This window comes from Jaculus jaculus, chromosome 7 (assembly GCF_020740685.1).
Source record: "Jaculus jaculus isolate mJacJac1 chromosome 7, mJacJac1.mat.Y.cur, whole genome shotgun sequence".
NCBI lineage: Eukaryota > Metazoa > Chordata > Mammalia > Rodentia > Dipodidae > Jaculus > Jaculus jaculus.
In genome coordinates, this window is record NC_059108.1 from 155,398,589 (window position 1) to 155,422,205 (window position 23,617).

General features: G+C 52.1%; 1 protein-coding gene across 2 annotated transcripts; it reads right to left on the bottom strand.

The window, feature by feature from the left end:
• Positions 1–2,682: 2,682 nt before the first annotated feature.
• On the bottom strand, positions 2,683–23,154 carry Otub2 (OTU deubiquitinase, ubiquitin aldehyde binding 2). Of its 2 annotated transcripts, none has more exons than XM_004665623.2 (6): positions 23,012–23,154; positions 12,252–12,347; positions 10,886–11,004; positions 7,337–7,421; positions 6,782–6,976; positions 2,683–4,948 (listed from the first exon to the last, which is right to left on the bottom strand). In XM_004665623.2, exons 1-6 carry the CDS (start codon positions 23,012–23,014, stop codon positions 4,742–4,744), a joined length of 705 nt encoding a protein of 234 aa, XP_004665680.2. In that variant the 5' UTR covers positions 23,015–23,154; the 3' UTR covers positions 2,683–4,741. The 2 variants fall into 2 exon arrangements, with proteins under 2 accessions (XP_004665680.2, XP_045010737.1); XM_045154802.1 differs by lacking the exon at positions 23,012–23,154 and adding an exon at positions 22,742–22,913.
• Between the last annotated feature and the right edge of the window lie 463 nt (positions 23,155–23,617).

A 23,617-nucleotide genomic window follows, 5' to 3' on the forward strand; every position in this document is an offset into this window, starting at 1 on the left:
ACTGTCGTGGGTTTGATTCTCCAGTACCCACATAAAGCCATACACACAAAGTGGTACATGAATCTGGAATGTTCTTTACAATGCCAAAGGCCCTGGCACACCTATGCCCTACTCACAAATAGATAATTTTTTTAAAGTAAGCTCCTTAAGAGGACTTCTTTTTTTTATTTAAATTTAAATTTATTTATTTGAGAGCGATAGAGAGGAAGGCAGAGAGAGAGAGAGAGAATGGGCTCGCCAGGGCCTCCAGCCACTGCAAATGAACGCCAGACGTGTGTGCCCCCTTGTGCATCTGGCTAACATGGGTCCTGGGGAATTGAGCCTCGAATCAGGGTCTTTAGGCTTCACAGGCAAGCGTTTAACTGCTAAGCCATCTCTCCAGCCCCACTAATAAAAAAAAAATTTTAATATACTTTTCCTCCTTAGTAAGTATTGGGGATCAAATTCAGGGCCTCCCACAAGCACTGGGCTATATCCCCAATGCTTAAGCTTTTTTTTGTTTTGTTTTGTTTTGACAACTTTCATAGATATAAACAATATATTTTGATCAGAAACCCTTCCCCATCACCCTTTCTTTCCAGCTAGTCTCTTCTTTTTTTTTTGCTTTTTTTTTTCAAGGTAGTCTCACTCTAGTCCCGGCTGACCTGGAATTCACTATGTAGTCTCAGGTGGCCTCGAACTCAAAGTGATCCTGCTACCTCTGCCTCCCGAGTGCTAGAATTAAAAGCATGCGCCACCACGCCTGGCTTCTCTCTTCTATTTTGATGTCATCATTTTTTTCTCTCCTATTATGCAGACTTTGTATAGGTGGCATCAACTACTGTGAGGTCATGAATGTCAAGGCCATTTTGTGTCTGGAGGATGGTTAAGCACTCCTCCCCTTCCTTTGGCTCTTTCTTTCTTTCCACCTCCTCTTCTACAGTAGTCCCTGAGCCTTGGACGGTGACAGAGATGTCTCAGTGCCGAACACTCCACTGTCACTTCTCAGCACAAGTTTTGAGTCTCCCCAGTGGTCACTGCCATTTGAAAAGTGAAGCCACTCTAAAAATGAGAGTAGCATTAATATATGGGTATAAACATAGGCATTTCGAGGGCAGTTTGATGGGCATAATATATCCATTTAGCCAGACAATAGAAGTAGTTTTTCCCCTAGGGCTTACGACCTCTGCCATAGGATTTCTGACTAGGCTTTCAGTTCCAGGCATGAATCCCACCCATGGAGCAGGCTTAGAATGCAATCACAGAGCTATTGGTTTTCCCCTAAACAGATCTGCCACCATTGCACAGTCGGTGCATTTGGCAGGGTTCACTGCCAGTAACACTGACTTCTCTTTCCCAAGGCTGTATGCTGCATAGCTCTGTCCAGCGTTCTGACAACTAGTTAATATGCAGGAGGCTTCCAGCTGAGCTCCAGCTTGATTTCTAGTGAGCAGCAGCCTAAGCACGTGGAGTCTTCAGCAGTAGGATCTTAACCTCTAGCTCTGGTGGGAAACCAAGAGCCTCAGCAATGGCCTGTCCTCATGTGCCACCCTGGCCAGCTACTCCCTGGAGAGTATCCCACCCTGGCACTGAAATTTTTCTGTAACATTCTATGGCTTCTGGGCTCCTGTCTACCTACCCAGGAAACCTTTGCCCAAACTCTCTCTTTTAATGATACGTTAGCTAGTGAAGATGTAGTTTTCCATATGGCTTATTCATAGCATCCTGGATTTTGATTAACCTGTCTTCCCACCCTCTATATACATGTGTTGACAAGGAGACTGGACATGCCAGTGCCCTCTTACTGCACAGATGAACTCCAGATTGCCCCTTGGTGCACCTGACCACAGAAGTGCTGGCGAGTTGAACCAGGGCCGGCAGGCAACACCTGTAACTGCTAAGCCATCTTCCCAGCCCAGTGTTGGTGTCTTTGAAATAGGGCCTCGTTGTAGCTCAGGTTGACCTGGAACTCACTTAGTGGCCCAAGCTGGTCTTGAACTCCTTTTGCTTCTGCCTTCTAATAGCTGGGATTATAGGCCCAAACCACCAGACCCAGAAATTTTCATTTAGTGTTCCTGACAGTTGAGACATTCTAATACCTTTTGTTTTGTAACTGAGGAAGCACACACTGAGTAGTTAGGGTTATCCAGGATCACATGGCCATGTGGGATGGAGATCAGGACAGCTTCCTTCTGAGCATGTTCTGTTCTGGAGACAACAGCAGCTCCAAGGCATGCCCTTTCTGACCAGTCGGGAGGAGAAAACAGCGAGGAAGCACCCAGGCTGGGAGGTCACTTCCTGATTGGTAGGGCATTTGTGTAGTTGGTAAGCAGGCTCCAGGGTCCTCAGCAGCACCTGGGTGTCCTGAGGACATGTGCCAGTTGAACATATCCCTTGATAAGAGTCAGTCTCCTCTCAGCCTTGTGTGGTGAGACTTTGGTTATGTCCTTGGGTAGGACTTCCTTGGTCTGTCATTAAGCAAAAATCTCCCACTGTCTACCCAAGTGAGTGCCCCATAGGAGAGTGGTGGTGATCTTGGGCACATACCTAGTAACTAACATTAAGACAAAGCAGGCATCATCCCAGCACTCTGGAGACGGAGGCAAGCACATCACTATTTCCAGGCCAGTGTGGTCTTCATAGTTCAGGACCCTTTGGACTATAGAAAAAGATTTTGTCTCAGAGAGAAGCCATGACAAAAGCTGTTTGTGGGAACTGTTTTAATGCTAGGAAGATGTGTTTTCACTTATTCTCAGGGAGGCTGTGGGGCTTGGCCCTGCTCACTCACCAAGCCCCGGCCCCCTGCTTTCGCCCCAGCCCGCCATCCTCAGGCTGGCAGCGTGTTTGGCTCACACTTCTGAGAATCACACTGCAAAGCCAGTGGCTGCTGAGGTGGCATGCTTCCCCATCTAGCAGCACTCCTCTGTGAGCCCACAGGTGAGGTGGCTTTGCCAAGGTCACACAGCTGAGATTTGCGCGTGGGCGCTCTGGCTCGGGTGTTTTGTGCTTATAGTGGGAACCCAGCCAAAGCAAGGCCACCACTCCTGTTGCTGTGTGTGATGTTTCTCTGGGAAGAGAGCAGTGCACAGAGCACCTTCACTACCAGCCTTTGATCTGGAAAAGAGCTGTAGGAGTCATCATGTGTGTGGGTGTGCTGCGTAACTGGCTGCTGTAGATGGCTGGGTTTTAATGAGCCTGCCATCCTCCCACCTCCTGAGTCCCTTAGAGCAGCCAAGACCATTAGCTGGGTACCCCGTGTCCATGCCATTTGGTTTGCCAGACAAGACTAATCTGGCAGAAGACATGAGCTGTGGAAATGTGTGCCCCGCCCTTCTCAGTGCTCGTCACAGACTGCGCAGCCACCCAGGACTGGGTGGGAGGCTGAACAAATGGCGATGAGGCCAGCCTTACATTCCTGTGGGAAAAGGCCACTGAGCTTGAGCCCTTGGATCCAAATGCCAGCCGAGGGCAGTGGGGGAACAGGGACCCTCCCTGGAGCTACAACACCCTAACTTCTTGGGGCTGTTGGTGCTCACCAGGCACAGGAATGGCAGACGTGACATTTGTGTAAGACCTGCAGTGTGCCCTGTGGTCCTTGTGTGCAGACTCCCCCAGTAGCACCAGCTAATTAAACCCGAGTGACACCTGTGAGAGGGCACCTTCAGCTAAGGGCGGGCCCCAGGGCGGGCCTCGTGGGGGGCCCCACAGCCTGCACTGTCCTGCAGGGAGGAGGTGGCGAGCCAGAGCCTGGTTTTCCATTGGTACCCACTTGCTGACCAGCCCAGCCAGAATGGACTCCTGGAGGTCCTGAGGCAGCAGGGTGACATTTAAAGAGGGGGCACTGTCCAGGTGAGGAGCTGCTGGCTGGCTGTTTCCACCAGTGGAAATTCACCTGCCAGTTTCTATGGCTTGTCTCTTCCTGCCTAGCTTCCTGTGAGACGAGGGTTGGGGAAAACCAAAGAGCTTTGCAAAGTGTGTGCTCTGCCTAGCTAGCCTCCACACCACCCCTGCCCCGCCCATCTAGGTAGAATCCACTGTCAGGATTCCCGGGGAATGACAGCTGAGGCACCTGGGGGCCCTAGCGCAGGTGGCCAGCAGAACCCTGAAGGGCCTGTTCTCCAACTGTCAGGAGTTCCGACCCCGAGGTAGAGGACCCTATAACCTGAGCTTCATGCTGAAGGCTAAAGGCCCTTTTCTGGACTTTAGCCAAAGAGTCTCTCAGTGGGGAGGTGGGACGACAGCACAGCTGCCATGAAGGAAACTACACAGAAGCCCTTCTAGCCAGACAGTCGTCACTGGCACCCACCCAACATGGCTGAACTGCATCTTTTTCAAAGATCTGCTGGGTCACCTGAATCACAATGGGTGACAGTGAGCTTTTCCTCCCCACATAGTCCCTGCCTCTAGTTAGGAAAAAACAGAGGTCCCCATGGTCATACAGCAGATGTCAACTGGCAGGAACCTCCAGATGAGTAAACAGGTCCACCAGTGGTCTCACAGGGGACTGGGGAACGGAGCCAGGGTTCCTGGCTTTCTTGTCCAGAGTTGGCAGGCGTTAGTCCTCCGTTGAAATAAATACTGAGATTCCCAACAAGTCACCATGATCCATTACTGGCAGGGGTCTTGCTTCCAGTGGCTTTACCCAAGAGGCGGTAAGTGCGCTAGCTATAGTTTAAATCGCTCAAAAAATCAAAAAGGCGGAATGTTCCATTCAGAATGCAGTCCGTTAGCTGACGGGTTCCACGGCATGGCCTAAAGTCAATCAGCGCTGGTCAGCTGCGTAAAGGATGCTGTAGTGGGAGGTTTTATAGAGCAGGTGCACGGACGGGGTGGCAGCCTCAGGGAACACGTGGTGGTTCAGAGCCGTGTCCAGCTCGTCAACATACTCCACCTGCAGGGCAATGTTCAGAGCCTGCGACAGGGCTGTGATCTGGATGTGGTCACACTCCATGGCCATGGGCTCCACTTCCTGCAAAGCAAAATGAAAAATGAGCCAGTCTAGGAGGGAGGCTGGGCAGAGGAGGGCGAGTTCAGCCCTGGGTCTCTCGGGCTCTGCACTGACAACTCTCAGGGTTAGGGTCACGTGGTGCCTTCATAACCATGCGTGGGGCAGGTCTTACTCTTGTGTCAGAGGAGCTGAGGCTCCCAGAGAGGGAACGACACAGCCAGAGCCTGCTGGCAGTGCAGAAGCTGAATCTGAATTGGTTTAATTCCAGACCCACTGAGGAATAGAGACAGGCCGGGTCTTCCAGGTTGGCATCCAGGGATCTAAGCGGAAGTGTTCAGAAGCCAGGGCCCCGGGCGGTGGGTGAGTTTAGATGCTGAGGAGACTGGAGAGGCAGAGATGGTGGTGGCAGCCAGCATGTGTTCACAGAGGGCAGCTCCTGCTTGAGCCTGCCGTCCTCTGGAACTCCTATTTTCTTAATTTTTTACTTCTATTTTGTTCTTTGGGTTTTTTTTTGTTTTTTTTTTTGTTTTTTTTTTTTTTCCGAGGTAGGGTCTCACTCTAGCACAGGCCGACCTCGAACTCACAGTGATTCTCCTACCTCTGCCTCCCAAGTGTTTGTAATAAAGGTGTACATCACCAAGCCCAGGTAAACTTTTACTTAATTTTAAGTATAAAAGTTATTTATGTCCTGGTATTTCTATTGTAAATTCTTCACATCAAAATGAACAAGCAAAATGGAACATGACAGTGGCTGCAGTGCAGACCTATCACCTAACATCTGGCTGACAAGTTTTAGTACAACAGATTATAAATTAGTATGCATTACACAGTTATAATCAATTTGAAAGTGAATCAAAGTAAAAGGAGACATAACTACATGTCAGTATACTCTTCTTGATAGTGTTCTCCTGATTTTTTAAAAAACATTTATTTGCAAGGAGAGAGACAATGAGCCCACCAAAGCCTCTAGCTGCTACAACTGAATTCCACTTGGACATCTGGCTTTATGTATGTATTGGGGAGCTGAAACCAGGCCATCTAACTGCTGATCTCTCTCTCTAGCCCAAATTTTTTTTTTTTTTTTTTTTTTTTTTGTGGTAGGGTCTCACTCTAGCCCAGGCTGTCCTGAAATTCACTAGTCTCAGGCTGGTCTCAAAACTCACAGTGGTCCTCCTACCTCTGCCTCCTGAGTGTTAGGCTAAAAGGTGTATGCCACCATGCCTGGCAGTCTCCTGATTTTTTTAAGGAGAAATCCAGCTATTGGTATGAAAATGGCCCCATTTTTACATGTTGGCCACTCCATCAGATAAATACATCCCAGATGAAAGCACATCTCAGGGCAAATGTGACTAACAGCTACTCTGCAGTTTTGCTTTGTTAAACTTCATTTTATTCATTTATTTGCTAGCAGAGAGAGAAGAGACAGACAGAATGGGCACACCAGGGCCTCCAGCCCCTGCGAACGAACTCTAGACACATGTGCCCTCTTGGGGCTTAGGCTTCTGGCTTAGGTGGGTCCTGGAGGATCAAACCAGGATCCTTTGGCTCCATGGGCAAGCCCCTTAACAGCTAAGCCATCTCTCCAGCCCCAGTTTTTTTTAACTCTGCAATTTTATTAACAACAGCAGCTCAAAGCCCTGATGCTCTAGACGTGTGACCCCATGGGAGGAAGCTTGCCTGAAGCCTTCGGGCTCAGGCTGCTCATGTACAGATGTGCTAACACAGTGCAGTTGGCATTGCAAGTGGGACCTGCCCGAGACCAGTGGTAACAAAGTCTGCAGGAGGCAGACAAACACAGAGCCTAGGGCTAGGGGCCGCACCCCCAGGAACAAGACCCCAGGGACAGGGACCCACGTGAGTACAGAAGTCTTTGATGTCCATCTCATCATCAACGAAGTGTCGGAAGAAGTCGGCTCGGTTCCTGATGAAGGCTGATGTGAGCAGGCGCAAGAACTGCACAATCTGGTCCGAGGTGATCTGGTCGTTGAACACCTTCAGCAGGCTGGCCACGGAGCCGTCCCTCTCCACCAGCTCGACCACACTGTAGAACTGCACACACCACCATGAGCACGGTGCACCTACCAGACGCGCTCCACCCCGCCTGCCCCATGGGACCCTCGCTGTAAGATTCTGCCGAAGGCAAATGGGGCTTAGTGCCAAGCCCAGAGACACACCTAGGAGACTGGCATTGAGTCTCCATCCACTGCACATTCCAAGACACAGGGAGCTGAGAGTCCTCCAAACTTGGGTCCCTTGTGCCCAATCCCAATGTGCAGGAAGTCACTCTGTCCTTCCCTGGCCCCAAGCTGGAAGAATGAGAGAGGCACAGCCCAAGAGCTGAGGCCTCCATTAGTGTCCAGTTGGCTCTACCCATGGGGGAGGCTTGGTCCTTGGCCCACGTGAACTCACAGCGTTAAAGAAGTTCTGGAACTTGTGCTCCTCGAAGCCAGCAGCCAGGAGGTCATTTGGGGTCTGAAGCACACGCTCTTTGAACCTGCAGGGGAGGAGACCCGGGTTATAAGGGGCCACAGGGCACTGCACAACAAGCAGCATCTAACCCACACCGGCCCCACTGACAAAAGCGCCTCACACTGACCTGCTGCTTTCCTCACTGAACAACCCCATTTCTGAGATGAGGCGAGTGAAGCACTCCCACCCACTCCTCCCCTCTCCCAAGCATGGCGCGTCCACCTTTCAAAGGCCTCGTGACCTTGTCTCTACTGGCTTGCCTTGTCACCATCTGCCCTGACCAGGTGCAGCCTTCCTTTTCCTCCCTTCCCCAGAGGGCCCTCAGAAGGACAATCATACTTCTCCCATGTCACACATTCCCTGGCTTCTGTCCTTGTCACTAAACTTCATAGGGATGTCCCTCCCTCATCTTTAGTCGAGAAGCACACTGCTTGCCCACCCACAGCAAGGGTTTGTTTGCACCTGTGAGGACCCACTGGGGGGGGGGGGCCCTCGTAAAGGCTCATGAGCTAAGGAACTGTCTCATGCCCAAGGTCAATTTTGACAGCCAGGAGTTGCGAGCCCTCATCAAATCCCCACGCTTTCGCTGTGACCTTACAATGAAGGAAAGCACACTAAAGTCCAAAGACCCTGAGGGCGTTGCTTCCTGTTTGCTGAGCATGAGCTATGCTTCTGGGTCACTGGTGACATTAAGTATGCATGGTGAGAGCAGTGAAATATAGCATGTACTTGTTCATGTGCAAGCAAAGAGAGAGAGAATGGGTTCATTAAGGACTCTCACCACTGAAAAACTGGAGATGAATGTGCCACTGTGCATCTGGCTTTACGTGGGTCCTGGTGAATCAAATCTCGGTTGTTAGGCTTTGCAAGCAAGCACCTTGCTAAGCCATCTTTCTAGTCTGTGTGTGATTTTTTAAAAATATTTTATTTATTTGAGAAAGACGCAGATGAGAATGAGTATACCAGGTCCCCCAGCCACTGCAAACAAACTCCAGACATATGTGCCACTTTGTGCATGTCTTATGTGAGTAGTGGGGGATTGAACCTGGGTCCTTAGGCTTCGCAGGCAAGTACCTTAACCACTAAGCCATCTCTCCAGCTTGAGGGTGCTTCTAAACCTCTTCCCAGCTCTCAAGTATTTGTATCACTGAAATCAGTTTGCCCACAGACTGTCTTCCCAACTCTACCAGACGAACAGTTACTAACACAAGTCGCCCTCAAGACCCAGAAGTCCTCGCTATGTGCCATCGGCTCCCACTCCATGGCCATCAGTCCCAGTGCCATCCTGGGCAGAGCTAGGAACCCTGGCCTGGCCTTGGCTTCAGGACACATGCAGAGCCAATAACTTGTCCATGAGGAAGGGCTGCATGCTGTGAGGACGGGGAGGGGGGGCGGCACTGGGTGACTGGAGCATACACACATACACACACCGTGGTTGGTTCTTGGGCCACAGCCTGTCTCCTGGGGTGGGACCAGATGCTGAGTAAGACCTGGGCACCTGGGTGCCACAAGGCTTCACAGAGGAAACAGTGCCACAAGGCAAAGGCTAGCACTGCTGTGCAGAAGGCTGGGTTCCTCCCTGCTCCATCCTTGGGGGAGGAGAAGGAAGAGTAGGGTGTCGTGGAGGGAACAGATCCCCTAAAACCTAAAGTGGGTGTTTTGTGGCCTAAGGGCCCCTGGGCACACCTGAGTGACTTCCAGGCTGAGGTTCGAGGTGGAGGGACAGGACACCCATCAAGCCATCTGGGGGTCTGAGCTTGGCCCCCTCTAAACAACGTAATGACAATGTACCTCTACGGCTGGGTTCTGGGAGGGCACAAGTGGGGTGCGGGACTTGCTACAGTTGCTGCTGCTATTCTTGCCAGCACCCACGTGGGCAGGGACTGAGTGGCCAGTTGTGCCCGGGGCCTACACTTTGTAAGATCCTGCAGCCCTCTAACCCTCACCTGTCTGCAGCCAAGGCCCAGAAAGGCCACAGCTCGGCCCCAGGCAGCAGCCCAGGCTGCCAGCTCTGCCCTTTCCACATGGATTGCCCATTCCTGAACCCCTCCTTATCCTCCTAATCCTCCTTCCTCATCAAGGACTGAGGGACCCTCTGTACCAGGTACAGGGATACAGATGAGTGACATGCAGGCCCGGGTTGGTGCACACAGGTCAAGATTTGCTCCCCAGCAGCGAGAGTGGAGGGGAAGAAGGCGAGCTCTGGCAGATTAGGTTGGACATCAGCTGGAGTGTGACCCTCACAAGTCACTTAACCTTTGTGGGGAGTGGAGTGAGGACTCGGGTTTACTCATTTGTAAAGCTGGGGTAATGACAGCGGCCTCTTCCAAGTGAAGAGTGCTGTCAGCCCTCCGGCACAGGACCCTGTGCACAAGGTGTGCCTCAAGGAATGTCACTCAGGCTTGTGGTAGCCTCGAAGAGGGAGCAAACGCCTGCCTGGCACATGACAGAGAGTGAGAACTAATGGTGACAGCAGGCACAGGACACACGCCCAGGGCTCCAAGTGCTTACCCAAGTCTGTCCCTTATGACAGTAGGGCTACCATTCAACTCTGGGGAGAGAGGAAGGACGAAAGCTCCCTGAGTCATGATGGGCATCTTGGTCAAGAGTGACAGAGCCTGGGCCAGGGTCTGGCATCAGGCAATATGTTAGGCAGAAGCAAGCTTTTGCTTCTGCTTCGAGGACTCGTGGGATTCCCAGAGCGCAGGGACACACTTCAAGCCCCGGAGCAACTCCTTCCTGAGGGGTGTGTGTAGAAAGCTCTGATGAGGAGCCGAGCCTCTGTCCAATTCCCTAAGGACTGACAGACACCAAGGCTTCAAATGGGCTGGATTGCTGGGTTTCTTGCTTCTTAAACGTGGTCTAAGACTCAGCAGCTGGGAGACTGGAGGAGCAATACAGACCCTCAGATCTGGAACCCACATTCTGACAAGACCACAAGGGCTGCACAACTGTAAGCGCTCCCAAAGCCACCAGGCACAAAGGCTTAGCAGCAGGTCACTGTGGGAGCAGCTCTGGGAAGGTTAACTCTAGTCACACTTGCTCAAGACCAAGGCCAGCAAAGGACAAGCTTGCTTCTTAGCTTAGCTCTGCTTCTTTCATGCTCTTCTCCGTGTTCGTCTGCTTGCTGGTTTTTGAGACAGGGTCTTGCCACTTAGCCCAGGCTGGCTCCAGCTTCACAAGTGCTGGGGTTATGGGTGTGAGCCAACACATTTGGGTGTTTCTCTTTTCTTTTTGCACTGAGTCATGGAGTATCCACCCTATGTGACTGGCTTGGGCTGACTCAATCCTGCAGGTAGGGCTAGAAAATGCCAGGCATGTCACTGATGCCCTCATCTGCCCCTGGGTTGTCCTCAACTCCACAGCAGCTGGGCTTCCCCCGTGCCCGATGCCTCTGCCAGGCCGCCCTTGGCTTCTCCTTCTGGGAGATCCAGGACTGACCAGTTCAGAGAAGCTGGGGTAGCCAGTGAATGACCCTGGCCCACTCACTTGAGGATCTCTCTGCTCCGGCCCAGCAGAGACTCCAGGTAGGAATAGCCCAAGGCCCGGTAGAAGCAGTTCCCATCCCCTTTGGTCTTGCGGATTGCGATGAATCTTTTGCTGAGCTCCTGTAGGAAGACGAGGACATGTCGGTGTTTGGGGGGCAGTCACACCACTGGCCTGGGGGTGACTTCCTCCCTCCAGTCTCCCACACGCTCATCCATCCCACAGGTATACAAATACACTGGCTGTGGCCTGGGTGCCGCGTCCCTAGCACCAGGCAGCTTGCAGTCAGAAGAGATAACATGCAATTGGATGGTAGTGATGGAAGATGTGCAACCTGGGGTGGGGTGGTCCATGGTGGCAGATGGGTGTGTGTGTGTATGTTGGGGGAAAGAGTCTGTGGGGCTGGTGGCTGGGGAAGGAGGCTGCAGTCTAAGGAGGGGGCTTTTCGGCCTACTAAGCATCTTGGACGGTTCTCCAAGCGTTGTCTTGAAGAGTGTGAAAATGCCTCGCCACCTCGCCTGTGGCCTGCTCCGAGCCACCGGCATCCCTCTGAAGTGGCATGGGCCCCTTCTCTGCTGCACAGGGCAGTGGCAGGTCAGTGGTCTGCCAGCAGAGCATGGTTTTCGAGGGGCTGGAGCACCCTAGCTCTCTGCAGTGACAAGAAGGCCCAGAGCACCTGAAGGAAGCTGGTGGGGAAGAACTCCCTGCTCCCAGAAGCTGAGGGGAGATCAGGACAGCAGGCACATCCTCAGCCCACTCCCCTCCCTAGGGGTGCGTGCAGGCTTCAGGATGTCACTGCCACCCGCGCCCCCCCCCCCATTTGCTAACTGACCCCTGACACAGGAGGAGTCTCTCCGAGTAACGATCGAGGATCTGGGGGAGGAAGGGGCACTATCAGTGCAGAGTGAGCCTGTTTCCCAAATGTTCAGCCCCAGCAAGGGGTGTCTCGCACCTTCATTTTCCCTAGCCCTCGGGGTAACTCTTACAGCCCTTATGATCCCCCTTGTTCTGCAAAATCCCCTACTATAGCAATGATGACGACAGCTTCTGAGATCAGGCTACCTGGGTTCAAACCTAGCCTGGACACTCAGAAGCTACACGAGTGTGTCTCAGTTTTTCAAATGCAAAACTGGAATAATAGGAGACCTTACCGTACAAGGGTGTGATAAAGTCTCTGTAAGTAAATCAAGCACACAGAGAGTTTAGCTCACAAGAAAAGATTTCTTGTGATCACCAGAACATTCTAGACCACTTTAATTTACCCAGGAGCCTGGCATGGACTCTTTCCCCTTCAAAGGGGTACCCCCTTCTTTGCTCTCAACTCCAGCCCCCTCACTTAGGTGCCTTGTCTCCCTGCCCTTGTCCCCACCTGGATTTTCCTCTGGTAAATCCTGTTTTCAGGATGGTCTCGCAGAATGGATAGAATGTCACATTTTTCTGATATTAGGTTGAAAGGTGTTTCACTCTGAAAGACAAAGAAGACATACTGAGGCGATTCATCTTCCCTCAGAAGGGACATGGGAGCATGTGGCCTGCATCCTCGTTTCCTGCCTGAACCACCCCCATTCTAGAGCAGCGCTGGCACCATGGTGAAGAATTCTGGTTATGAGGAAACGGGTTCATTTTCCAAAATACAAAGTCTCGGACCTGCTGACTCTCCCTGCTGGAGTCTGGTGTGTCCCCGTGATGCCTTCTTTCCTTCCTGCTCCATCCATCCATCCATCCACCTCTCTCATTTCTTTTACTCACCCCTCAACTAAGCATGGCATCACATCCTAACAACACAAAGTATTCCCATTCTGCATCCTCCCAGCCCCGGCAGGCTCAAGTCTAGAAAAGCAGCTATGCTACAGGGTGGCAAAATCTGTTGAGAGGAGACCACTTCATGTGGCACTGGAGGGCTGAGACCTGAGTCCCAGCAGGAGACAGCGAAGGCCATCTTTGCCCACTGTCTATCGGTGAAGTGTGCGCTGTGGCCCAGCTGAGCACAGGCCTCCCACCACTGCAACCAAAGTTCAGATGCATGTGCCCCTCTGTGCATCTGGCTTTCCATGGGGACCGGGGAACTGAACCACCGAGCCATTTCTCCACACCCGGACCATTTTAATAATTCTAAGGTTTTTTCCCCTATTAGGCATGTGTTGAGTGTGTATGTGGTACATGCACATGTGTGTGACAGGTGGGCAAAAGTCCGAGGAAGACGTTCTATATTGTTCTTCTCTGAGATGGTCTCTCCCAGACTCTCGCTGAGCCTAGAGCTATTGCTTTTAAGTCAAACTGACTAGCCTGGGAGTCCCCACAACCCTCCTGTCTCCGCCCCCTCAGCACTGGGGTTACAGGTGTGTATGGCCACACTGGCTTTTTATGTGGGTGCTGGGGAATCTAATCCAGGTCTCCTGACGCTTCCGCAGCAGGCACTCTACCCGCTGAGCCATCTTTCCAGTCCTGTTTACAGGTTTAAAAAAAACTTCCTCCAAGCCAGTTTTATTGATGTCAGTGGCAAATTTATACAACATTTCCGTGTTTTGATCTAAATCACTGAAGGGTGATGTCATTAGCATACTATCCAATTTCTAGCATGGATAATTCTGCATTCCTACTGTTGTGACGCTCAGCTGTAAATACAGGGGCCTGGAAGGTCAGTCTGATGGCCCCGTTCATTGTGCACTTTTGAGTTCAGGGCCCTGGCGAGTTTAGAGGCCACCTGTACCTGCTCAGCTGCGCCCCTTCTTGCCGCATCCAGATCTCACTCCTGAGTCTTGTTACTTGCCTCACAACAGTCTTGTTTCTACCAACAGCTGACTTAAAAGAAAGGTGCGGAGCTTTTAATCATGACTTAAAAGCGAAGCAACAGTGTTCTATTTAATGTTGCTTGTGCTCAGAGTGTCCCAGACAGAAAAGCAGAAATAAAAATTCCAGGAATGGGGGGGACGCGCACAGGACAACCAGCCAGCGTCATCAATGCAAGGCATGGGGGGTGGAGGGAGAAGAGCTGAAGGAGGAGAGAGAGGAGAACGTCACCCACCAGCGTAACAGGCACCTGAGGGGAGCGCCATTGCAGGGAAGGCTGCCACTGTCTCCCTTGGCCTGGTGCATTAGCACAGCCCTGGCATTGTTGTTTCTTTCTTTCTTTGTTGTTGTTTCAAGGTAGGGTCTCACTCTAGGTCGGGCTGACCTGAAATTCGCTCTGTAGTCTCAGGGTAGTCTTGAACTCATGGTGATCCCCCTACCTCTGCCTCTCAGTGCTGGGATTAAAGGTGTGCGCCACCACACCTGGCCCTTTTTTCTTTTTTAAAATATATTTTTTATTTATTAAAGAGAGAGAGGCAGGTAGAGAGGATGGGTATGCCAGGGCCTCTAGCCATTGCATATGAATTTCCAGACACATGCGCCACCTTGTGCATCTGGCTTATGTGGGCCCTGGGGAATCGAACCTAGGTCCTTAGGCTTTCAAGTAAGCACTTTACCCACTAAGCCATCTCTCCAGCCCCCGCCATTCTTGACCTGCTTACTCAAGCTAGCCCAGCCAACTAAGGAAAGATGTGGATGTGAAGCACAGAAGCTTAGCTAGACTGTGAGCACCCTGCCAGGCCACACCCTTGGCGCCTCAGGAGTGTTGCCAGCATCACTAGCAGTGAGGGATTTTCCCCGAGTTTAACCTGTTTGTCCCTAATCCCTGTTAACATCACCCATTCTCTATTCCTCTTGCGGGGGGTCTCTGTGGCTGACTTCAGTGTGCATGCGTGTTTTTATGGGAGACAGGGAGAACTAGTGCTGCAGGGCCCGCAGCCAGCGCGGTGGAACTCCAGACACGTGCCATCTTGTGCGCGTGCGTGGCTGTTCTTGTTTGTGTCACCTTGTGCGTCTGGCTTACGTGGGATCTGGAGAATCAAACCTGAGTCCTTAGGCTTTGCAGGCAAGCACGTGTGTCTGGAGTTCATCTGCAGTGGCTGTATGTCCCGGCACGCCCATTCTCTCCATCTCACTCATAAATAAATAAAATATGGGCTGGAGAAATGGCTCAGTGGTTAAGGCACTTGCCTGTGACGACTAAAGACCCACGTTCAAGTCTGCAGGTCCCACGTGAGCCAGGTGCACCCGGCGACACGAGTGCAAGGTGGCGCACACATCTGCAGTTTGAGTCCTCTTTCCTTCTCTCTCTTAAATAAGTAAGTATTTTATTTTATTTGAGAGAGGACGGGTGTATGCCAGGACCTCTAGCCACTGCTGGCTCTATTGTAGTGTCCCCAGGTAAGTACACTCTGACATCTTAATGACACGCAGGCTTTCATCTTGGCCTTTCAAGTCCTCGCCTAGCACACCCCAGGGTGCGACAAGACTCAAGCTCCATGAGGACTCAGGCACGGCCTCCACTTACTGGACTGGAAATCGGGAGCAGCACTCTGGGTTTGACCTCGGCTGACCTGAATGTGGTTGCTTTTACAACCCTGGCTGAACTTACGGAGCACACGCTGACAGGCTGCCCTGACTCTCCTGCCAGACCTAATCAGGCCACATGAAAGGAGGCTGGCTCTTTAATTGCTGCTCTGCAAAGAGATGCTCGTGAATTAAGTCAGGGAGAGGGCACCTTGGCTTGGGGATCCTTCAACAGTGGAGGCGAGGGATGTGTTTCACCAACAAGCCAGACACCCAGGTCTGGGCTCACACCTCTGTCTATAAACTACACCCGTACACACGGTTCCTGCAGTACACCATGCACACCAGCCCAGGTTTGCAGGTAAGCACTTTACCCACTAAACCATCTCTCCAGCCGCCGCCATTCTTGACCTGCTTACTCATGCTAGTCCAGCCAAGCTAAGGGAAGATGTGCATGGGTTCCTTGAGGCTTCCTGGACAGGGCCGACCCACTGACAGGCTAAGTTGCCACTGTACAATGCAGCCTGACCTCACATCCCAGAAGAGGCCAATCTCCTCTTGGGAGGCCAATCAGTGCCAGAGGCTGGAGTTCTGCAGGCCTGGGCTCCACAATGGGCTTTTACAGATAGAAAGAGTGTGCTCTGAAATGTCTACCTAGGATACCACATGTCACAGGAGTACTCAAAAGTGTCTCACTGATGAGTGAGCCAAGGTATCTGGGGAACAGGATGTGGGGATCTTTTTTTTTTTAAATAAATTCTTTTTTAAAAAATTTTTTTATTTATTTATTTGAGAGCGACAGACACAGAGAGAAAGACAGATATAGGGAGAGAGAGAGAATGGGCACACCAGGGCTTCCAGCCTCTGCAAACGAACTCCAGACGCGTGTGCCCCCTTGTGCATCTGGCTAACGTGGGACCTGGGGAACCGAGCCTCGAACTAGGGTCCTTAGGCTTCACAGGCAAGCGCTTAACCGCTAAGCCATCTCTCCAGCCGGGATGTGGGGATCTTTGAGGGTGATTGCTCAGATTATTAAAGGACCCTCCTCTGCTGGGTCCCAGCGCCCCAAGTCACTTACTGGCTGGCTTTGCAGAGCCCTCCTCAGACAGGGCCTGGGAGTCCTGCAGCAACCTCCCAACAGCTCTTCTGGTCTCCATCTTCCATCTCATTTCTCTCCAGAGCTCTTACCCCAAAATAGCCACCAGCTTCTCCAAGAAACACAGCTTCGGTTCATCTTTCCCTAGTCCCTTTCTAATCTCACTCATTTTCCCAGGCTTCCCTTCCACCCTGCCAGTGTATCATGCCTTTTCCCCCCACTGGCTCCTGGGTCGGGCCAGAGCCTTCATGATTTTCCTAACGGAGGCTGCAATACAATCTTCCCCGGCGATGTGGGGACGTCCACTCCTGACCATCCCTACATTCTCTACGTGCAGCCTGCACGCAAGCTGCTTACCACACAGGGACCCTCTACTACTCTGGTGCCCCAAACTCTGTTGAGATTTTATTTTATTATTTATTTATTAGAGGGGGAAGGGAAAGGGAAAGAGAGGGAGGAGAGAGAGAGAGAAAATGAGAATGAGCATGCTAGGACCTCCAGCCACTGCAAATGAACTCCAGACACATGTGCCACCTTGTGCATCTGGCTTTACGTGGGTCCTGGGGAATCAAACCTGGTTCCTTAGGCTTAGCAGGCAAGCTAAGTCTCCCGTTGAGATTTAATTGCCACTGTTACTGTTCTAAAAGGCTGGGTTCTGCCCTCACAAATGGGGCATGTCCCCCACTCTCTCTCTCTCTGACCTTCTGCCACATGCTGCTGCCCGTCACCTGTGACCTAACACCAGCACCTTGATGTGGGCAGTCCCAGCCTTGGAACTCCAAGCCCAACACAGTTCTGCTTGTTGTGAGTTACCCGGTCTTGGGGCTGGGGAGATGGCTCAGTGGATAAAGCATTTGCCACGCAAGCATGAGTACCGGTTCAGAACCCCAGCACCCACATAAAAAGCCAGATGCTATGGCAGGCTTCTGTGATCCCAGCCACGCCTACAGGTGAGAAGAGGCAGAAGAAGGAGAATGAACCCAAGGCTCTGGAGGCCAACTAGCCAGTGACCGATGTCTCCCTGCATCAAAGGAAGCGGAAGGCAAGATCAGTACCCAAAAGTCGTCCTCTGACCTCCACACACAAGCACTGGCATGTGCACACCTGCACTCTTGCACATGAACACACACACACAACATGCACACCAAAAAGTTACTGTCTGTGATAATGTGTAACAGCAACACACGTGGACATACCGGAGCCAGAGTAGGTGATGCTAGAAACCCCAATGCCAGAAAAGAGCGGGGCGACTGGAACTGGGCTGGGGCAGTTCCAAAGGGAATGCTGGAGCGTCACCATGAACGGGGAGCACCCTGAGTGTGGGCTCAGACGAGGAGGAGAGCTGAGGGAACAGTGTGGCTCTTAGAAAAGGTTGCATGAGCAGAAAGCCAGTAGAAAGATGTACAGGGGCTGTGCAGATATGAGCTAAAGAAACAAGGAACGCGCACTTGATGCTGGAGGAAGGGCCATCTCCTCTTGACCAAGAACTTGGCTGCACTGTGACTAGTGAGCCAGGACCCAGCTGGGAGAAAACTAAGCAGCCAGCATCCAGGCTGCGGCTCCTCCTAATACAGCTATGCAAATATGGGCAAGTTAAGAGAACTGAAGTTTTGGCCATACAAAAGACAGAAATGGGGCTGGAGAGATGGCTTCACGGTTAAGGCACTTGCCTGCAAAAGCCAAAGGACCTCAATTGATGCCCCAGGACCCATGTTAGCCAGATGCACAAGGGGGCACACGTATCTGGAGTTTGTTTTCAGTGGCCGGAGGCCCTGGCACACCCATTATCTCTCTCTCTCCTTCTCTCTCCCTATGTCTGACTCTGGACTCTGTCTCTCTCAAATAAATAAATAAATAAATAGAAAGAAAGAAAGAATGAAATGGGGGCTGCAGCAATGGCTCAGTCGATAGCGAGCTTGTCATGCAAGTGTGAGAGCTTGAGTTCATATTCCCAGAACTACACGATGTCAGGCATGGGGACGTGCCCTTGTAATCCCAGTGCTTCAGAAGTAGAGACAAGCGGATCCTGGGGGGTTGTCTGGCTAGTTAGACTGGTGTAATCCCTGATCTCCGGGTTCAGGAAAAGATGCAGTTATGATAAATAACATGGGGGGTGATTCAGGAATACACCCAATGTCAATCTTTGGCCTCCGCATGCACAAGTACACATGTGCATGCATATCTGCGCATGCACATGCCCCTTATGCGTGCACATATACCGTGCACGCGCGCGATAGTCTCAGCGAGAAAGCAAACCAAAAGTGTGGCCTAGTGGCCACATGCCAGAGAGTAAGGACAGGAGGAAGCCAGATGATCCTCACAGACACAAAGTGAGAAAGACACCAAGGCATGACAAAGATCTCTGCCAGCCAGTGGCCAGAGCACAGATTTCTAGGAAGCAGGAACCTCAGTATTGGCTGCCCTGCTTCAACTCAAGAGTTCAAAGACTTGACCTCCACCTTCCAGGAGAGGGCTCCTTGCTCCAGGCTGACCTCTATGGCAGGACATGGGCAACGCTGCTATTCCAGTGGCCAAAGCGGTGGCCTTGGCAGAGTCCATGTGTGCCTGCAGAATGAAGAGGCCTGGGAGCCCCAGCCACCAGGAAGTGTCCCCATTAGATGTCCAGCAGAACCGTGGGGAAATGACAGAGACCAAGGCAACCATACCATTGGAGAGCTGCTGTCTGGGCTGAGCCTGGGTGGGTGCCGTAACTCCTATCTGATTATGTGTGGAAGTTGTGGCATGGAGTCAAAGATTATTCTGAGGCTGGAGAGATGACTAAAAGGTTAGGGTGCTAGCCTTCGAGGCCCAAGGACTCAGTTCCCACATAACCCAGATGCACAAGGTAGCACAATGTCTCTGGAGTTCATTTGCAGTGGCTAGATGCCCTGGCGTGTCCATTCTCTCTCTCCCTCTATCTTTATCTCTCTCTCAAGCAAATAAATAAATAAATAAAATTTAAAAATGATTATTCTGGAACCTGAGGATCTAATGCTATTTGCCCTGTTGGGTGTTAGATTCACTTAGGATGACTTACCCAGTTTTTCTGGCCTACTTCTCTTACTTTTGGGATGGGAATGCCCCACCATGGCACTTGGGAGGCTGGTAAGTTGTATAATTTGTACGTTCACAACTAGCAGGAGAATCAGCCTGACTCTCCCAGGTCATGACTCTGGCATGAGTTAATATCTGGGGGACTACTAGAAAGGGGTGAATATGCTTTATATGTGAAAAAGACATGAATGAGAAAGTACAGGGCAAAGGCTGATGCCATGTTCCCCCATACACTCAAGATGAAACGTAATTGCTGCTATGTAGGCTTTTAAGAGGTGATTAGGTCCTGGGGCCCCATCCTTATGCGTGAACTTGTCACAATATGGGTTTGCACCCACATCTTTCTAGTCCTACCACCATGTGCTGCTTTCTGCCATGTTCCGACGCAGCAAGGCCCTCGCCAGAGGCCAGCATCTTGAACTTGGGACTTCCCAGCTTCCAAAACTAGAAGCCAATAAAGGCCTGCTTATTATAAATTACCTGAGCTGTGGCGTTCTGTTATAACAGCAGGAAGCTGACTCGGCCCCTCCACCGGCTTCCTTCCTCCTTAACCCCTGCCCCTTGCTCACCTCGTACTCCCTGAGCTCCAGCCACAGTGGCCTTCTTTTTGTTCCTCCAGTGGGACACGTGTCTAACTTAGGACCTTTGCACATGTTGTCCCCTCTCAATGCTCCTGTCTCTACATGACTTCAGCGACACATCCTGTCCAAGGCTGTCCCATCCCCATCACTCTGTGGTTGGATGCACATAGCCTGATGCTGCCTATCTATCCCTTCGGGGTCCCCACTGCGGGCATACAGGAATCCTTCAAAGGTGTATCTTGAGTGCTCTCAGTTGAATTAAGTCTGAGCTCCAGACGCAGAAAATGACCTCGCTTGAGAATAGGGTCATCACCGATGGAATCAGTAAGACAAAGTCACGCTGCAGCGTGGTGGTGACCAGGTCTCATGGCTGGCTTCTTTATTAAAACAGGAACACGCAGAACAGAACCACCTGCAGACCACACTACCAATGCCAGCATAATGTCACTGCAGGAAGCTCAGAACCCTTCCTCCCAAGTACCCTCAGAGGGGGTGAAGCACTGCCAGCCACACTTTGGGCTAGGACATCAGTCTGCAGCCCGACCACAGACCAAAATGCCATGGTTCCTACTACCCAGGTTCGTACTACCCTGTGTCACACAGGCCCTGGCATACACACGGGCCAGCTACCAACTATGCCCTGGTGTCCATCCACTGCCAGAGTGCCTAGCACAACTGTCTGAAGCTTGTAAAAAATATTGTGGTTCCCCCATGTGTAAACAACCCAAACTTCACAGCACAGGAAGCTCGGTGTGGTACAGTAAGATCCACTGATTTTCAGACTGTCCAGCACTGCCCCCCACTTCACAGTTCCCCAGCCTCCCTGTTCTGCACGCCCTCCTTCCTGCACCTACAGAGATGGCTCACTGTTCCCAGGACACCCACTCTTAACTATGTCTCCATGTCTGTAAGCCAATCTCCTGCTGCCTGGAGTATACTCTTCCCTGAGTCTTTCCTAAATGCCCCTCTAGAACCTCCAACACCACTGCCTCAAAGGCCAGGTGGACCTTTGCTCAACACTCAGAATGCACTGTGCTCCCAAGGTCCCTGGTCGGCCTCTCAGGTCATGTCAATAGGTCAGCAGCTCTGCCACGGTCAGGTTAAGTCTACAGACAGTGGGCTCCCAGAGAAGGCAGGTGCCTTGTCTTTCTCACCATGAAGTGATGAGGGTGCCCACTGGAGGCAGGTTTGACAAATGACCAAAGAAAGCAATCAGGACATTTTGGTTTTACTGCTCAGTACTGATACTCCCCAAATGGTGAATGCACACTCACTGAGTGTGCACCCCCCCCACTGTCTGCAGCCCTGTATCCCAAGGGCTTCATGTCTTCTACCTGGCACCTGTTCTTAAGCTCAGCCCTGTGACTCTGACTCAGAGAGCAAGAAAGATGCTACCATTGCCAAAGACAGGCTCTTCTATCCACCTCACACATATCTTACACCATCCATACCGCAGGGACTCAACCCATATAAAGACAGAACACGGACCCCATGGCTTGGCATGGGACCTGGCACACAGTAGGTGCTCAATATAAGCCATGTAAACAAAAAAGAACAGACCAGCCCCCAGTCAGCGCCACCCCTGTGACTCCCAGTCAGATGTCTTAATTACTTGGTTAACTACCACATCATTCTCCAAAGCATCCAAGCTCCCCAGAGGGAGGGAACAGGGCAGTGTTGTGGGTCCCTGCTGCCCAGTTAACTGCTGGGGCCCTAAATCCAGGGAAGATGGGAGGGTGGAGTTGGCAGTCCCAACTCCTAACACAAGGAACAGAAATTAAGGTCCCAATCCCTACCGCCCTGGTGTGCTCTCAGCTAGTCCCAGTGGTGGGCAAGGGACATGCCAGCCTCCAGCTCCCTGGTGGTGGCTGAAACCATCACTTCCTTAGCTAGGGCAACTCCCTGGCAAGTGGTGCAAAAACACCTAGGCTACTTCCCAGGAGCTGCACAGCAGGAAAACCCTTGGGCACCAGGTAGAAGCAAGAAATTGGTGCTTACAGAGGTCCCCCAAGATCCTTAGCCATGCCCCAGAAGGAGACTGGCACATGGGGGGGGTTCCCAGGCTTTCCACACCGTTCAAAGCAAGTTTGACCCAGACCCTAGCCTCAGCATCGCGCAATGGCGACCCAGACTTGGGAGGCAGAGCCAGGCACAATGGTTACCTGTGCTTTCAGGAGTGCCAGGACTCCACACGCATCCTTTTCCATAGGGCCCTCATAGGAACCCCCAGGTGTGTAAAACAAGACAAGCTACCAAGAAGGGAAGATGCGGCTAGGGCTCAAAGGTAAAGCGCTTGCCTCATAGGCGGAAGTCACTGGGTTCCATTCCCAGCATAAACCAAACCAAATCAAACAAAACAAAAATCAAATGAGGGGAGGTTAGACCCTTGAGCTCAAAACTACGTGACACCCAAACCAGAACGGTAGCACTTATGGCCCCAGATCAGGTCTGAGGGTGTAGGCAGGCAGCCACTATAGTCATTCCCCTGTGCGAGGCCTGACCCCAAGGCCAGCTGGAGGGTGGGATGGTGCAACCCTAATACTTAGACCAGGTTTGGGTTCAAGTTCCAGCTGGAGTACCATCACAATCTCCACTAGCTCTTTCCCTGTTTGGCCTCAGTTTCCCCAGCTGCCCTGGAGCTGCCCTGGAGGGAGAGGAATAGGACACTGGGGCGTCCTTCAATAGCCAAGTCCACAACGGGCGGGGCTCTCAGCTACAGAATAGAGTGCCAGCTTCGGTCTGGGCGCCTACCTTGGGACTTCCAAGAAGGAGCCATCGAGGCCACCAGAGGTGGACACACGGGGCGGGGGGCTCGGGCAGAGCCGGACCTCCCGGGACAGACGTCCCTGGGGGACAGCCGGGCGGCCCCCTGACATCCAGCATGCGCCGGGATTCCACATCCCAGGGATGCAAACTCCACGGGTCTGCGCCCGACCCCCTAGCGCGCGCACATGCGCCCTGGCGGCGACCCCGCCCCCGCGCCCCTTTCCCGTTCCTCCCCTCCCCCGCGCGACCACTGACCATAGTGACCGGAGCCGTCGGGCCACGTCCCGCCCCAGCGAGGAGCGGTCCGGCGCGGGAGGGTGCCACGGGAGGCGGTGGTGGGCTCCACCGTTGGGTCGGGCGGCCGAGGCCTCGCGGGCGTGGGGAGGGGGGCGTGCGCAGAATCCACCCGACCGCGCCGCAAAGCAGAGCGCAGACACTGTGTCCCAGCAAGACACACGCCCCGCGATTGACGTCGGAAGCGGGCAATCAGAAACCGAGAAGCTAAACGTCACAGAAAATGGGTGGGACCTCTGGCGCCTTCAGCCTATGGTGTAGGTGCTATTTGACAAGACTCCGCCCCCTTTTAAAGACACAGAAAGCTTTTAAACTAGCAAAGGAGTTAGCCCAACCCTGTCAAGGTAGCAGGGCTTTAACTAAAACTGCAAATTGAAGTCTTCTGGAAGATTAGCTTGCCTTCATTAATTCGTAAACGAGGTCACATAAGTATAGCATGTTCAAGATGAGAGGACCGACACTTAGGAAACACGTGTCCAGTAACCTTAAGTTACCCGCTTGCCCCAGTGTGGCTACTAAATAATATTTTACCTCCTTACAGCTCGTGAATCAGTAGGTTGACACGCA

Excerpts from the sequence above, each read along its gene's own strand:
- Otub2 (XM_045154802.1), bottom strand. The coding sequence starts at position 22,873 with ATGCTGGATGTCAGGGGGCCGCCCGGCTGTCCCCCAGGGACGTCTGTC. Across the intron at positions 12,348-22,741 it reads TCCTTCTTGGAAGTCCCAAG|AGTGAAACACCTTTCAACCT; the intron begins GTAGGCGCCCAG and ends TTTGTCTTTCAG. Across the intron at positions 11,005-12,251 it reads TTTACCAGAGGAAAATCCAG|GAGCTCAGCAAAAGATTCAT; the intron begins GTGGGGACAAGG and ends GTCTTCCTACAG.